The sequence below is a fragment of the Pituophis catenifer genome, unplaced genomic scaffold, assembly GCF_029215685.1.
Source record: "Pituophis catenifer annectens isolate HBS135680 unplaced genomic scaffold, rPitCat1.0.hap2 SCAF_6, whole genome shotgun sequence".
Classification (NCBI taxonomy): Eukaryota; Metazoa; Chordata; class Lepidosauria; order Squamata; family Colubridae; genus Pituophis; species Pituophis catenifer.
This window is the reverse complement of record NW_027256886.1, coordinates 94,695,024-94,712,922: the sequence shown is the minus strand read 5'-3', so window position 1 is coordinate 94,712,922 and position 17,899 is coordinate 94,695,024. Positions and strand designations below refer to the sequence as shown.

General features: G+C 41.8%; 1 protein-coding gene across 1 annotated transcript in view; it reads left to right on the top strand.

Annotated features, from left to right (window-relative positions):
- Positions 1-17,899, top strand: part of ANK3 (ankyrin 3) — a 181,742-nt gene that overhangs the window by 119,333 nt on the left and 44,510 nt on the right. The window contains exons 25-27 of the mRNA XM_070944945.1: positions 4,962-5,064; positions 7,766-7,872; positions 13,421-13,645. Of these exons, the coding sequence (XP_070801046.1) occupies positions 4,962-5,064; positions 7,766-7,872; positions 13,421-13,645 (435 nt within the window). The remainder of the gene's footprint in view (positions 1-4,961; positions 5,065-7,765; positions 7,873-13,420; positions 13,646-17,899) is intronic.

Below are 17,899 nucleotides of genomic sequence, written 5' to 3'. Positions count from 1 at the left end.
TGCTTCCAGCCTTTCAGTGGTGCCTTCATTGTTTTCATTCATCTCTGCCCTGCCTTCCACGAGAGTTCTGTTATGGCAAAAGAGTAGCTCTATAATCCACCGCTTCCATTCCGCCACATTCAATAGGCTCATTCATTGATTCAGGTAAATGAATCGCCACTATCTGCTCACACTCCAGATCCATCAGAAGTTTCCTTTGGAAACAGAGGAGAGCTTTGTGTGTGACTCCCATAGCTGAGCTACCAAGCCCCATTTCGACAGGTCCAAAGAAAAACTGGTTGGTCAGATGTCTCTAAGGTTATTTGGTAGTTAATGGCTCCCTTTCCCCAAAAGAATGCATTATCATCCCCATGGATCATGATCACTGTCTCAGTTTGTTTGCCAGTTGTTGCCTTGCTGCCAAAGCCCTTTGCCAGCTTTTGTTTCGAAAGGAATGCACAGCTTTCTCGCAAGGGAGGAAAATGGGTCACCGGCTGCCCTCTTGCCATGGCGGGATAAGCAGAAAGCTCATATTAGTGAGGGCATCTTCCAATTTGCTAAGCTTGAAACATATAAAGCCATCATTTTGGAGATGATTTTCTCAGTTGGGAAAGAGGAGTCCCTTTACAGGCGGTGGAATTGTTGTGAGGCTAATAATTAAACCTCCCAAGCTCAACCCCGGGGACATTTTCCTATAGCTTAATGATTGCTTGTAGAAGGTCCTTTCATTATCTGACAGCGACTGGTATCTCCCTCAAGGCACAGTGCGGACAGGAGTGAATTTTTGGGGTTGTTCCTGGGTCTGCCTTGGTCCAGAAGCCTGTGCCCCCACTTAGCCCTTTAGACTCTCCCTTCGTGGGAAACCTTTTGAATTATGGAAATCATTTACTCCAGTATTTCTCAACCTTTCCAACTTAACAAGATGTGTGGATTGGCTGAAGAATTCTGGGACTTGAAGTCCACACACACTTTAAAGTTGCTGAGTTTGAGAAACACTGATTTACTCAATCATATGTGAGTTCAGCATTGCACAACTCTGCCAGATAAATAGAAGTCTTTTGGGTGTTAGTCTTCCCAGATTTCTTATCCAAATAGTGTAACATTCCATTGGTGGTGTTATTATCTGGGCTCTTATTCCACAAAATGTAAACTGTGGTTTCAGTTGTTTAACAAAGAATATTTCAATATTAAGCTAGCGAGTAGTACTTACTGGAAGAATGAACAATGAATGAACATATGCACACATCCCAAAGATATTCATGGAATGTTAATCTGTCACTTCCCTATTCTCCCTCCCTTAGGATCAGAGCTGTTTAGCTGTCTTTATTGCTCTTTGGTAGAACCTCAAATTTTTAACTGGTTCACCTAAGGTGAACGCAACAGTCATAAAACAATTCTTTATATCCAGAAACACTAAGGGACAAATGCAAATTGTGATCAGAAGCATTTAAACCAGTAGCAACTATCATGTCACTAAGGTTACAGAAAATAGTTGAAACTTGAAGGTTTTCTTAATAACTGCTGAAATGAACTTCTGTTAGTCCACTTCCATTTCAGAGTTGCAGAGCTGCTACACTAAAGCCTTTTAAGTCTTTTTCCCGTTAATTAGCATTTTAAATTGGCTTTACAAGTATGTTGGCTGAAATTGATTGGTAGAATATAAGTATTGCATGAATTTCTTGTATCTCTTCTGTCAGCAGTCAGGCAACAGTAGCAGAAGTGTTGACTGGAGCTTTCAAAAGATCAGGTTTCTCCAGAAAAGGCTAGAGCTGCCTTTGCTCATTAAGACCATCCCTGACCATTGCTTTCCTGATGGCCTTGGGATGCAGCTGACCCAGGAAGACATCAAAATGATGTATTGGGACTGTCTAGGACAGGGGTCCCCAAACTTGGCAGCTTTAAGACTTGTGGACTTCAACTCCCAGAATTCTGGGAATTCTTAAAGCTGCCAAGTTTGAAGACCTCTGGTCTAGGAGAGCTCAGCCCATCTAAAACCTGTTGCAACCCTCTAAGAGTAGCTCATAAGGATACCGTGCTAAGAACTGCCTAACAGTTTCATGGCAAGTGGTATATATCTTAAATGCATCATTCATTGATAATAGGGTCACACTGTTCTCTTTTTAGCCCTTTCCTTGTGTAAGTCATACGTCAGGGTTCTCATAAAAGGTTTTGCCATAAAAATAAACTAAAAAGAAGGTTGGAATGTATTTTAGGAAGAGCCATGTCGGTGTTGTTTGGCACTGAAAAGGTTTTGCCCACAAGATCAGATCAGAAGCAACTAGATCTCTGCTAGGTTTCTTCAGTACTGACCTTATCAGTACATCATTCTCATCACTAAACTAGCTCTGAACAATTAACCTCCTCTTGAGGCTTAACCACCACCCCAATTTTGTCAGTATCAAAAGTAGACTTTTGCGTAGATTCAAGTCTTCATGCCGTTGGCCATGGGGGCTCCAGTCCAGGCAGAGGGACTTGTGGTTGAGCAGCATCTGCTGGCTACTGGTTCTCCAGCCTGGGTTGAGAACTGTTCCTATCATCCCATAGGAACTGAGAACATGACAGGAGGTTATATTAGGCCGGGAGTTGTCCATGTAAGAGTTGTTGATGCCCATTGGAAGTTCTCCAGGATCACAAGCAGAGTGTTTTCCCATTTTTTCTTACCTAAAGTTCCTTGGATGGAGATTTTATATAGCCACTCAGAGTTAGTAGATGGGCAGTCACATAGATTTCTTTAATAAATAAATTATTAAAACCAAAGAATTTTGTACCACCACTGAGTGGGAAAATCAACCAAGGAAGTTTCCCCCCCCCAACCCCCCAATTCGGTGGCTATGTCATCCCGCTCTGGCACTGTGCTTTTTTTCCACTGATTCTTTGCTTTCTATTTCTCCTTCTTTTTCTTCTTTTCCCTTTTCCCGTGTACATTTCTAAACCTAGTCCTAAGGTCAGGTAAGGAAGCATGGCCGCAGCCTGGTAACGTTTCTCTGATTTTGCCGTTTCTCATTCCTCTGCTTGCTTGTGGTTTTTTTGAGTTAGCATCTCAGCATATCATGACTACTCGATTGCATCCAAATAATGCTGTTTTCCATGACTGCAGTGAAATGCCCTCGGGGGGTTTATAGTGCTTAATCGCTTGATAAGATGGACAGCTTGAATAATCCACCAAATTCTCCTCTTGTTCAAGATGGTGACCAATCCGCAAGATAAATATTCTAAAAGTGAAGGAGTTTTGTAGAAAACCCAATTTGGGAAGGTTTGCTCGGAAGTGCAGAGTGCATGTCATTGTCATATGCTGTTAAGCCACTTATGCATTCTTAGTTTTTTAAGTTAGCCTCCAGACACTCTTCTGTTTGCTGAATGCATATTATTTGACCTTTTTCTTTTGCAACAGTAAGCTTTTTTTTTTAAACATGGCATGTCTTCTAACGTTTGCTCTATGTAACTTCCAGGATTAAAACATTAGACATAAATGCATAGCCTTTGTTTTGGTGGATTCCGATTGTTTTCCTCCAAACTTCAGGAGAAAATGCTAGGTTGGCATGTTCATCCCATTGTATCCCTTGCATACAACGAAGAGACAATCTTACCAGGAGAGTGGACTTGGGATGTCTCCCTTCTGCCTCCTACCTTACCCCACTGAGCTAAGCTCTTGGACTCTCTGCTTATAAAGGGCAGCCTTCTAATCTTAACCCTGGAATTTGAACAAGTTAACCTCCGAAAGGATGGGCCCGTGACCTCTCCTTTGTTTCTGATGGCCAGTTAATCTGAAAGGCCTGAGGTTGGAATGAGCTTCCTTTGAGCAAGCTGCTTTCCCTTGTTGAGGTGCACTTGAAGTGGAAGTCCAGAGTGTGCTTCAAGTGCACAGCCAGGGACCAGAGATGGGGGACCCTCTTAAGGGTAGGGCAGTCAGTTCTTAAGGTGGGCTCCACCCTTTCGAAGAAGGCCAGTATAGACCAGGTAGCCTCTCTGAGAACTCAATTCTTAAAAACAACATGGAAAGATTCTCAATAAAATGGATGAGTTAAAGTTCAGAATAAAGCTGTCTTAATTAATGGGAAATGGTTTTTTTTCCCTATGTTAACCAAAATATTTCTAAATCGTTCCTTGTTTTACAAACTGTTAGCTGTGCATGGTTAGATACACAATCATATTTTTGTGTGATGCAAAATAAAATAAATCCACAGTCCTCAGTGCCATCATTTGAAGGGCAAGTAAAACATTGATTAAAGAAGTATCTACGTAAGTGAAGAGATCTAGGCTAAAGAAATTGAAGGGCAGTTTTGAGAAAATTCTCCTATAAATCTGCATCTGTATAAGTTTTGGAATAAAACTAAATTTGGAATAAATCATAAATTCAAAGTTATTACATCGCCCATTGAAATCAATCATGGTTATACTTTGAATAAATTTACTCGGGATTAAGTTTATTCAAAGTATAACCATGATTGATTTCAATGGGCAATGTAATAACTTTGAATTTATGATTTATTCCAAATTTAGTTTTATTCCAAAACTTATACAGATGCAGATTTATAGGAGAATTTTCTCAAAACTGCCCTTCAATTTCTTGAAGGGCAGGTGTACACCAGGTGTACAATTGGTAATTGTACACCTGGTGTATATCGGGCTTCAATGTTGTATTTTTACCACATTCATATAGATGCCGTCTGATTTTAAATGGATAAAATAGAAGTCAAGACAGCTCCTAATTTCTGCTGAGGGACAATATACGAAGGCTTCCTTTGACAAAACGAAACTGCCAGAATAAATGATGAAACTGTTCAGATTTTGTCAATGGGGGCAGGAGGGAATCACTAAAATCTTCATCAAAACTGCACTTGTAGCATTTTTAAACTCCCCCACATCAGTTACATGTGGTTTAGGAGCTTGAGCTTACTCCCTGGAAGTTGCATGAATTAATTTTTCTTTTGTTCATCTCATCCTCATCATCACACTCTCTGATAAATTGTAAATACAACCAGCCTCCGCTCCTTCAGTTCGGATAGGTCGTACACCTTGAATAGAAGCTCTTACACCCGGGACAGCGTGATGATCGAAGAACTTCTGGTGCCACCAAAGGACACGGTGAGTTCCTTATGACTCTGGTTGGGGGTTGGGATTTAAATACACCCTTTTTGCAGTCCTTCAGCTTGATTGGACTGGGGCTGCCATCCTTACCAGTCAGCGTACCCTGGGTATGCTTCCTGGAATTTTTAGCTGAGCTGATTAGGGGAGGAGAAGATGGACAAGATGTTTCCTCTTTATTTTCTTATTGCAGTAATGCAGAGGTCTTCAAACCTGGCAGCTTTAAGACTTGTGGACTTCAACTCCCAGAATTCTCCAGCCAGCATAGTTGAAGTCCACAAGTCTTAAAGCTTGAAGACCTCTGCTTCAGAGACTGTGTAGTTTAGGAATGACATTATGGATGGCAAGTTTTGGGATTCAGCTTCTTCCCACATTTTTATTCCTCCCTGTTTCATTGTGGATCAAATGCATCATGAATTTAGGACATTGGGGCAGCAACAGAGATAGGCCAGAGGGCCCTGGTTCATTCTGCTCTCCATGATGAGGGGCTGAAGGAGGCAGGGGAAGGGATATGTCCCAAATCAGGTCATACTAGGTTAAATCATAGTTAGCCCCGAGGGTACCTGTTCTTCCTCTCTTTTGCACCCCAATATGGAGAATGGAGCTGTGGCCATCCATCTTCTAGTTACCTCAGAAAGTGACCATAATATATACCAAGGCTTGAAGTTTTTTGGCATAAATTATGGAGTACCAAACTGAAAATGCCCTATAAGCTAGGAATTTCAGCTGGTAACCCCATTTCCGTGACTGTCCATGATTCTTCATAAATTCCAGGTTGAAAAGTTCTCAGTTTGTCGGCCTTCCCAATTTTTTATTTATATATTTACTATATTTGTATACTGCCACCTTCCATGGCTGTGTAGAGTTAGAAAACAACAACAAGCAATTTGCATCAAAGATGAAATTTGAATTCTAGGCTAATGCATCAGTCAGCTGTTGATGCAATTAATCCATTAAAAGCAATCAACATTGCTGAACCACAGCTCCCAACAACCTCAGAGTGCAGGGCCCCTGGAAATCAAAGTTCAGAAAGAGCCCGAGGCCAATGGAGCCCATGCTTAGAATTCAGATTCTTAGATTGTTATTATTGTTAATGGATGCCAGGTGACTAAACACAGGGTTAATTAAGCAGAATACCTGTACATTTTATGTAGTATTGCCTTCAGTTTGCAAAGATAAGGCTCCTGTTTATATCCTGAAATCACATCTGTAGTGAAATGTCCCTTTGATTTAAGACATTGTGGAATTTGAATGCTTTTTTTCTGTAGTTCAGGGAGGAAGGCCACTGAATAAGCTATAGCTACAATTGGTAGCCAGCATGGAAGACTTCAGCTAAATAACAAGATGCTGGCCTTTTTTTGCTAAATTAAACACACATTTCTACTGCATTATACTGTCACAAAATAGGGGCTGTGGCATCGGGACACAGGCAACATATCTGATTGCTGTAGCGGTGCTACCCAGAATATGGTGCGTCCACAGGAGGAGGAGATCAGTACAGTGAAGATAGTGGCCACAACTATGCAGTTGAAGGCCCACCCATTGTTAGGTGTACTGAGATCCAGTGGTGTGCTTCTGGCTGTCATCTTGATTCAGGAACTGCCCAGATCCTGAGTTCCATCAGACTTAAGAGCTGAGCTAGCTGTGAGGTTGCACAAGTTCCAAGAGCGCTGGCCGCCATTACAGTAAGCTCTGCCACTACCTGGCAGACTCTGGTCTGACATAGGCCTTTTGCCCACGTTCCTCCTCCTCCATTTCCTCAGAGATGTCTCGCCCGGACTTCAGGTTGACTTTGTTGTTTTTACTTAATTGGTGGAGCTGCCTCTTCTTTCCACTTTTGACAGAACACCAAATCTGGACCTACCAGTAGCATGAAAAGTGTCTATAGCCAATCTGAATTTGTAAGTTCTCTGGCTAATAGACACCTCACCCACCCCACCCCCGCGGGATGCAGAAAAAGAAGCATTCTGAGAAATAGCAGAATATCTGCATTAGAAACTCAGAATCTCCCTCCTCTTGCTTATCAAGAGAGGTGGAAGGGAGAAGCCTGCGCCTCATGCCAGGCATGCTATGTATTGAGTATCTGCCCCTTGCCTTTTAAAATTGACAGGTTGTTATAAGTGAGGCATCCATTTTCTTATAGGATGATATTGCAATGAAGCAATTGCTGATGAGTTTGATTCAGTTGGCTCACAGACGGGGTTTGATTCCTGGGCAAGAGCCTTGAATGAAATCACTTGTCCCCCTTTCATTCATCTTCTGACTACAATGGATGAAGGAAATGGTTGGGCATTGCGTGGGGAGATGTAGCTCCAAAACCCCATTCAACCCAGAGATTTGGGGGACAATGGCTGCACAGTCATCTTAGTCACCTTAGTCACACAGTCACCTTAGTGTTACAACAATGATAAGTGGAGAACGGAGATTTCTTTGAAGGAAAGGTGGCAGACAACACTAAGAGCAGAGCCAGCCTGCTCTAACCATGTAAGTAAAGCTGGCAAAGTATCCATCAAATGTAAAACAGTGGCAATAACCATGATCATTTCTTCCAGAGGACCTCTTAAGGCAGAGGTCTTCAAACTTGGCAGCTTTAAGACTTGTGGACTTCAGTTCTGTTTTAAGAATTTGATTGTCATAAAGCACAGAATATTTCTCATTTCTTGGGTGAATTAATTGTTTCTTGTTGGCCATGTCTTTGAAGCCCCCGACATTACCTAGAGAAGTGGACTCGGATTCCCTCCGGCACTACAGCTGGGCTGCAGAAACCTTGGATAATGTTAATCTTGTGTCCAGCCCCATTCACTCAGGGTAAGTAGTTTGGTACTTCACTCAGGGTGAAACCAGGCAATGGCTTGGAGAAGAGGGAATATCCTATTCACAGTGACCTTCCTTGACATACACTTCCTCCATACCAACTGTGGAATTTGATATTTATTGTTATTGAATATCTACACCATCATTGTGCTGCTACCAACACTTAGAACAGCTTAAAGTAATCAAGAGAGACAGAACAGGAAACCTAGCAATAAAGTTGATGCTTCTGATAGCAAAACAATGAAACCAATATCTTTAAAAGATTATTTTGACCTGAGCTTGGGCACCACTTCAACAGCCCAGAGCAAGAGAGAGACATATCAAGATAAATAATGAGATGGCTTTTCAGTTAAACATTGAAAGCCATGGGAAGTCCTATTCCATAATAGGGAGCTTTTTAGGCGATCCTGATATCAGTGCCAAATCTCTTATCTTGCTCTGAGATTAATTTGGGATTAGAAGTCAAAACATTTCTCCTTCTAATCCACAATGCTGTAAACATGTTTCATCCATGACTCAACTGGGTGTATTTGGAGGAACTGAAATAGTTGTGAGTTTCTTCATCTTGGATGTATGGAAGAACCTTTTCATTTAATGTATATCTATAGATAGATAGATAGATAGATAGATAGATAGATAGATAGATAGATAGATAGATAGATAGATAGATACAAATACAGATGCAAATTCTGACTCCATTCCTTTAACTAATAAGAAACCTTGAAACTGCTTCATATGCTAGTAGAGATGTGTCTGTTTTGCTCATGGATGTGGCTGATTTTGCTTTATAATCTTAACTCTATGTGCCTTGTGAGCCAGAATCAGTAGAGAGGGAGGTTCAGAGCACACCAGTATAGGATCACAAAGAGGACTGGAGCTCAACCACCGCCTCCCCCGCCCCCACGAATAACTCTGAGCTCAAAAGCTCTTAGTCCACTGTTTTGATTTAGAAGTACATTATGGAAGACAGATATTTTATGAGACTGACATCTAATCTAAGGGTTCCTTTTTCATACCTACACCAGTTGCATTCACTGTTGCAAAGAAATTAGCATTGATAATTAATTAGACTAGGTGCATGACAGAGAAATAGGTACGTGTCAACAAAACAGCTCAAGTTCCATGAATTTCAGTTCCATTTAAGCAAGATTAAGATGATTTGATTTCCCAGTAAGTTGAAAGATATATTATGCCTGCCAAAAAAAGAAGATATATTTTTCAAATGCTAGTAATAATCCCCTCAAAGTTTTTGAAGACTATTTTTAAATGTTTAGACATGTTTGCTGTAATTACAAGGTAGCTTCCATTTCCTCTTCTTCCCTTCAAAAGTGTATCTATAATTAGAGGTAAAAGCAAAATAATCTTCCTACCACCAAATCAAAATATGAACGAGGCTTTTAAAAAGATACACAGTACAGCTTTATTCTTCAGGAACGTTTCCTAATCGTTGTCAGTCTTGTTTACTGGCTTATCCCAAATTGACAGCTTTATTTAAATTCATTCCAGGAGTACAGAAGTCTAGAATAAACTCTCTGGTTCCCCCAAATGTCAACATTGTTTGTGGTACTATTAATATGGTGACAGTCATCTCCTTAGCTGATGCATCCAACATGCATGAAATAGGGATTGGGCAGCTGCATTTGAAAAGGGGCAGTTATTTTCATATCACTCCGACTGAGAATACTTTGCTCCCTTCCCCTTAAATGTTAGCTAGGAAATATTCCTGCAGCATAGAAAGGCCATTTTTATCTCTGTAGGGGGCTGCTAAATCTCTAGATTCCCACAACAGATTAAACAATTGTGAATTGTGCGAGATGGCAAAGACGTGGCCACAAGCGAGTATCGTTCCTTCCCAATAACTCCCACCGAAAGGATTAACCAGCCAGTTCATAGAATGGTTGCCCAAGCACCAGCTGTTAAAACTTGCACATCAGACGCCAAAGACCAGCTGGGAAAATACTTCTTGGCCATACAAGATGGGAACTCTGTAGAGCAGAGGTCTTCAAACTTGGCAGCTTTAAGACTTGTGAACTTCAACTCCCATGCTGGCTGGAGAATTCTGGGAGTTGAAGTCCACAAGTCTTAAAGCTGCCAAGTTTGAAGACTTCTGCTGTAAAGTGTTCTGGTAAAGGGGGCCTTGGTGTCCCCAAATGGCTGTCAGGCCCCACGTTGCTGGCTATCAAGAATGCACTCACCTTCCCCTTCAAGCATGTCCATTAAACCATTCAGTGTAACTCCTATATCTGAAATCCCTTAGTTTTTCCCGCACAGGTAAACGTCAAGTCTTAGTGGCTTTGTACTGTTAAACCTTCACTATTTTCCCCTAGAAATTGGAAACTCCTAGTATCCAGGCATCCAAACAGTCAACGTTTGTAGTTTTGGGCCACTTGTTTCTTTTTTCTGTCTCTGGCCTTGTGCGATTTAAGTTAAACGCTTTCTATAGCCCTTCAAAATTCTTGATCATTTACCACCCAGTGGTGGGATTCAGCCAGTTCGCACCACTTCGGGAGAACCGGTTGTTAACTTTCTGAACAGTTTGGCAAATTGGTTATTGGAAAAAATAATTAGGGCAGAGAACTGGTTGTTAAATTACTTGAATCCCACCACTGCTACCACTCTTATTATTATTTTTTTCCATTTAATTGGATGCTTATTGGATTTTTCCACAGTACTTTTTAAGGCTAACCATGATTTAGGATTCAGATGAAACCGTAAGTGTGACTAATTGAAATTGGCAGCAAATGCTTTTAATCTCTGCACTAGGTCCAAGATATACAGGAGCAGAGAGAATCAGTGCTAATCGATGCAAGGGGTAGGATCTCAGAGCTTTGCTGCAAATGCAGTTTATCCTGAACATTTGCACTGTATTTTCTCCTAGACATGTGCAAACTCAATAAACCATCAGCTGGGAGTTTCAACCAATAGGGGCCCGAGATCAAACAACAAGCTAAACAAAATCAAACATATATGCCCTCATATGTGTTGCATTGTTTCAGATAATTTGCATTCTCAAACATTTAAAATACTTGCTCTCATAAACCAACTGAACATCCTCTGCCATCAGCGTTACATCCTTTAACATAATCCAGGTTCCAAGAATGCTTGCACAATGCAAAACAATCCTTAATTTTTTCCTATCCCATGCCAGAATATGGGTCGTCATCTCCATCCAATTTTTGAGCAAAGGTTTTAATTTCAGCCAAATGTACATCGCTATCGCATAATCTCTTTCGCTTTTAAAACAGGGAAATAACCCCCATCTCTCTCTCCACCACCTAGGACCAAACTGAAATGCTTTGCTTTTGTTATACTGCCTTTGTTTATGATCAACATTTTTGTTGCTTGCTTCTAATAATCTCATATTAATTTTTCCCCAATTTGCTTTCTAAATTATTTTGCAGCTATTCCTCTCCACTCCCACAGTATGATTCAAGGTGATGATGCTGTCTGTGACTTCTCATTTTGCCTCTCTGTGTGTTTATTTTATTTTTCCTCCCCAGTTGCAATGTCTGTAGATGTTTCAGTGCGTCTCCAGTCTTTCCACCTTCTGCTGTAGACTTTTCCTCCTTTGTCTACTTGTTGTCTTTATTATTGTGCCTTAAAAATTGTTCTGTAACTCATATCATTAGTCTTATAATGATTTAGATGGTCACTAACTCTTAATGTCATTTATACAAACTGCATGAAAAAAAAAATTTTGTCTGATGTCTAGGAGGGCTGATAAACAGGTTAGTTAACAAAGGGTCTTGGGCATTTTGATCAGAAATACTAGAAGAATTGCTAAAGTCTGGTATCTGGTGGAATTTGCCAGTGAGGATCTATGGCAGAGAAAGGAACTATTCCTAAAATAATTAACAATCAAACTGCAGCTTGCTTCTGTGGTCTTTCTAGTTAGGGGACCGTAGTTGCACATTCCAGGTACTTGCTGAGCTTGAAAAATCAAGCCATGATCAGCTCTTAACCATGCCTGTATTCAATTTAGCATCAACAGTGTTGTTTAAGCCAAATGGTCAGAGAAAAGCACCAGATTTTTAGAGTGATTTTTGGTTTTTTGGCATGCTTCCATTTTCTATAAATTCAATATTGGTCCACAGCCTTTTTTTTTAATCAAGAATTTGTAGGAAGCAGCTTTTTAATCTACAATCACATTGAGATTTTAGGCCTGGAAATATAGAAAGGATAGTTAATAAACAAAAAACAAACAAATCCTGCTTTAGAATAATGTGCAAAGCAAGTTAAGGAAGCAAGAAACCAACCAACCAACCCAGAGCAGTTTAAACTCGTCTTTGAAGTAGGCGGAATGAAAGCTGCAGTTATTTTGTAGAGGCAGCTCTAAGGGCGAATGGACTGCGGAAACTGGACATGTCCATGATGCTTTCTGAGGAACCGTGTGGAAGTGGTCTGCCATTGCTTTCATAGGAGCACTCTTGGCCTCTTTCAATAAATGGTATTTAATTCCAGCAGAGCCTGAGGGTTAGATGGATCTCATGGCCAATGAGCTGATTGTGTCCCATTCCATTTGAGAGGAGTGAAGGGAACACACAAAGCTATAACTTGCTCGTGGAGCCTCACACCTCTGCCATGTCCAGTTTGAGAAAAACTTCTTCTCAGCTGCACTGCCCTGTTTGGTCTGGCTCATTGGTCCATCAGCCTGCCTGGTCTTCAGGCTGGACTAGGGTAAGACCTGGAGGACAGTCACCAGGAAATCCTGGGGGAATTGCAGGCTAGCCTGGAACGATGAAGGTCAGTCTTGAAGATGGCAAACCTCTTTCCTCCTAAGGGTCGTTTATCACTAAGGAAACCCACCTGGATGTCCAAGAAGTCACCAGGAACTTCACGTGGCTCAAGGAGGTCTTATTTTTGTCCTCTGAGCTCAGCAGAATTGGAAGAATTTTTCAAAAGAAAGCCAGAACATCCTTCATGGGGCAGCAATGGGATCAAAGTTGGCTGCTTTCTTTAAGAAATCAACTATGAGGAACTGCAGTAAAACACAAAGTTCAGGTTGAAGATGAGAGATTTAAAAGAAAAAAGAAAGTTTTTTTCAGGAAGCCTTTTTTTTTAGGGGAAAAAAATGATGTCACACATGCATGTTGCTCTGATAAGTTTCTGAAGAAATAGAGTATAAAGAATTGTTAAATGATTAATTGCTCATGCTGATAAGGCATGAATCATACACTGATAATTTCACTATGGGAGACGCTGTGCAATCCTTAGCCATGGTATCATGTGATCATGTGATCAAAATAAGAAAAAAAAACCCTGCTGTTTCTCCTCCAAGTAATCTCTCATGCAAAGAATTATCTATACCCTTTGCTGAGAAATCAGCTGCCTGAAAGCCACAGAGGCCCCTGCAGTCCTATCCAAATTCAGCCTCAATGGTCTTGGCTGCTCCAGGGAGCAGAGTGGTGGGCTCAATGTCACCTCCTCCTGAGAAGACCTGCACCCAAATGGGGCCAGCTGTTCCTTCTCAGTGCTTTAGGTTGATGTTAGAGATCTTTTGCTCCATCCCAGCTTTTCCTGACGCTGCCCATTCCTCTTCCAGTTTTCTGGTCAGCTTTATGGTGGATGCCCGGGGGGGCTCCATGCGTGGCAGCCGCCACCACGGCATGAGGATCATCATCCCGCCACGCAAGTGCACGGCTCCCACCCGCATCACTTGCCGCTTGGTGAAGAGAGCCAAGCTGGCCAGCCCCCCACCCATGGTCGAAGGAGAAGGATTAGCCAGCCGGCTGATTGAGATGGGGCCTTCTGGGGCACAGTTCCTGGGGTAAGTGGCCCTCTGGGCCAATCACTCAAGTGGCTTTTCCTCCTTAATCAGTTGGATCCTTGTCTTTCCTGTTGTGATCACCCTCTGAGTGTTCGTTGACTTGTTTGTGACTTGTGTTGCTTCCCTGGAGGCCAACTCCCCATGGAGCCCAGAGGGAGCGTCTCTTGAACAGGTGGGATGGGATGGAAGGAGGAAAGGAGGATGTTCAGCAGAGACCTCCCTCTGCCATGGGGTCCCGTCAGCCTTGGCAGTGCTACCCACTCGTGTGCAGAGCAATCCGTGACCATAGACACCCTGTCTCTCTAAAGAAACACTCTGTTCCACCTTTCCTTCTTCCTTGGCTGCGGCCCTCCAAGAGCAGAAGAATTAACCTGCAAATAAGCATACTGTAGCTGTCAACCTCTGGCTCCTAATTACCCCTCTTGTTTTTCTTCCTGCTGCATGGATGCTACTAGTAAACTGCATCTTCCCACCAATCCTCCCCCTTTAATTGAGGGCGAGAGCCTGGTTAGCCGAATCCTGCAGCTTGGGCCTCAAGGGACCAAATTCACTGGGTAGGCTCTTTCTAAGCAAAGATTTCAAACGTCTGCGGCTCTTTTCTTGTTTTCGGTTTTGACTTGCTTTTTTTTTTCTGGTTTTGTGTGTTGATATCATGCCCATCTCTTTTACATTCCCTACGACAGTTACAGCAAAAGCTTCCCGTTGGTTTAAATCTCACAGGCAGTGAAACCATAATGGCTTGATGATGATAGTCTAACACTGCTCCTGTTCAACCTGATCTTGTGCTTTGAGCATGTGGAATTCACGGCAAGCATTTCTGCTTTCATAAGTTCTGTGCTTTTTCTTAATTTTTTAAAGAATAGCTTTTCCTTACAGTCTCGGCTGCATCAACTGTACCTTTCAAAAAGAAAGATCCACCCAAAACACGTGTTTATTTTAATTTTGCTGATAGAATTATTGACAAGGCTTCGAACTCAGTTTGTGGGGGAAGAAGATGGGCCAAAATGGGCTCATTTTCAGCAAGTAATATTTGTAATACAAGGATGGCCCTATTTAAACCTAAGATGGTGTCAGGCCAAAAGAACCAAGAACAACTCTGATTCAAAGCAAAGAAATGTTGAGTAGTTCCTTCATTGTTTTGCTCATCAATAGACAGAATCTTGCCAGGCTAAAGCACTTATCTGCAAGACTATTAGATATACCCTGCAATCTGGTGCATGGGGTGGGTGTGGGTGTGGGTGTCTGCCTTTGCTCTTTTCCTGCATTCCAAAGACTCCCAAGTTTCTTTGTCTCTTTGTCCCTGAGAAAAGCCCCCCCCTCCCAGCTTCTTTGCCAAGACCTCACATATAATTCAAATTCTTGGGAGAAGACCCAGTTGGGAAGATGCTCCTCCTTGTTTGGGTTGGTGATTGCATTACAGGCTGCTCACCAATGAAGCCGAACCCAATGGAATGGGCTGGGTTTGAAGAATGCTCAAGGCTCCCAAACCCTGTTCCCCAATTAAAACTAAAAAAATATTATGTACCGTGTTTCCCCGAAAATAAGACCCTGTCTTATATTTTTTTTGCCACCAAAAAAGGCACCAGGTCTTATTTTCAGGGGATGTCATCCACTGACTAATCTCATGTGCACATGTCACACCCCGACCCCCACCCTCCTTTTTGCTGTCAGAGGCCTTCAGGAACTTATTTAGGGCTTATTTTGGGGGGTAGGGCTTATTTATTTATTTATTTATTTATTTATTTATTTATTTTTTATTTTTTATTATTTAAATTTTTATACCACCCTTCTCCCAAGGGACTCAGGGCGGTGCACAGCCACAATAAAACACATATCTCCATAAAATTTAAAAAAAGTTTAAAGCATATTAAATAATTTGGCCCTTATATTAAAAACTAAAAAACTAAAACACCCATTAAAATTCATTATTTAAGCCAGCCCAGCCTGTTGGAACAGTAAAGTCTTAAGGGCACGGCGAAAGGTACATAGGTCGGGATCATACGTATCTCTGGGGGCAATTCATTCCAGAGGGCAGGTGCCCCCACAGAGAAGGCTCTCCCCCTGGGGGTCGCAAGTTGACATTGTTTGGCTGACGACACCCTGAGGAGTCCCTCTCTGTGGGAGCGTATTGGCCGGTGGGAGGCTATCGGTGGCAGAAGGTCATCTTGTAAGTATATTGGGCGCATTTGTAAAAATCAAGCTGGGACTTACTTTCAGGATAGGTCGTATTTTCGGGGAAACAGGGTAGATATTTAAGTAGCCTGGGGAAACTTGTTGTGTGAGAGTGAATGCAGCCAGACAATCCTTGAAAGGATGAGGAGTGGCAGGTTGGCTAATTCTATCAGCAAAGGAGGAGCTTCTGTTCCATATATTACCATAAATGCCTCACTATCTCCAATCTAGCTCTTCCATATTTAGTTGCATATCTACACACACACACTTTTAAATGTTTATAATTAATATATGTATATAATTTATACATTTATGTGTATGTGTTGGTTTGTGTGTCTAATTTACAAGCATTTATATTTAGAATTCACACACAGGGACACTACCCATTTACACTGATCTGAAAAGAATTCATATTTAGAATAGTTGAACCCATTAAATATATTGGCAGCTGGTATTCCACAGTTGTGAAACTTAATCTATCCTGCTATTCCAAGCCCTCTGTTGAGTCCCTGTCCTACCTTCCCTGTGAGTTTTGTTTCTATTCATGGACATAACTGTGTGGGCTTTATCCAGAGAGACACTAACCAACAAAGATTGCATTTAGAAGGTATTTGTTGGTGTGTTTCAGTATGTGTTCCAGTACATGGGGAGCCCCACGTTAAAGTTAGATTACCAAATGCCACAGGCCTTGGAGATGGTGCTGTTTTCTTCCAGTCGTCTAATTTGAATAACAAACTCTGTTCTTGGGGGGAAAAAAATAAGAAAAGGCACAATTTAAGTAGAGTTAAGAACCTTTCCATCTCATGGCATTAAGCATGTAAGTAATAAAATCAGTGTTGTAAAAGAGGATAAATTGATTGGATGGTGTCCTAAGTGTCATTTTTAAAAATGCCGTTGTTCCTGATGCCATAGTTGGAAATGCAGAAGAACATCTGTGTCCCGTCCTGCTTCTTTATTGACTGTTCACTGCCTGTTCTCAGCATGGTCGGATGCTCTGTGGTGGTAAAAAATGATGAGTTGTCATTGTTTCCCACCGATAAAGCTCAGTAGGAAATTACTGAAATATATTAATCCGTAAATGCTTACCTTTCTGTGATTAAATTTTTCATGTAGGAAATAAAGAGGGTGCCTCTGCTTTGTTTCCACGGTGGGGTTTGCAATTCTGGGTGGAAGGCTCTTGAGTTATGATGTCCGTTACTTACAGGGGGTTGGAAAAGAGGGACAGGGCTTAGCTAACTTGGGGTGTGCATACAGCTACACAGGACTGCTGTGTTGTGTGACTATGCGAATCACCTGCTTCTTGATATTTGGGGAAAGAGCCAGGCGGGTGGATTGTACGTAGCTGATCAGTTTCACTAACTTGGGCATGGTAAGTTACAACAATGGCAGACAGGGGTGTCCTAAGCGTATGGTCAAAAAAGAGAAGAGAGCAGACATGATATTGTGACAGCTAGAACTTTGATGACAGCATGGTGGCCCCATCTTGGCTTTTTTGTCCTGCAGACGCCCCTTCCCAAGAGAGAGCTGCTCTGCTACAGCCATCAGCCCACGGCAGAGTTCCTACTCATTGGAAGATGGTCCCAGAAGGGGAAGAAGAACCTGGCCAACCTCTCATGGCTGGTCAAAATTTAATTTGAATTGTTCGAGAGTTCATCTTGAGCCAGGGGCTGGTCTTAGGGATTTTTTATATTACAGAATTTTAATGGTATAATAAGCCCCGTGGAATCACCATGCATCATCTGGGCAGCCATATAAATGTTGTTGAATAAATAAATCTCAGGGTTGTAAAATAGCTTTGGAGGTTGGAAAACATCTCCAAGAAGAAGCTTGCCGATCTTCCCCTTGTCAGCCAGGTTCAAGCCTCATCTTTTCTATAAAACCAGTGGGAGATTTTGCATAAAGGAGAGTCACCTTGTGGCGAGATGGGCGGCCAGCAAATTTAATAAATAAATAAAAATAAACAAACAAATAAATAAAAGGAATGGGCGGAAACCAGGGTCCAAACATCAGTGGTGGGTCCCTGATGATGGTGGGTCCCACATCTAGGATGTGGTTATGATGGAATAAGTCTCCTGGAACTCA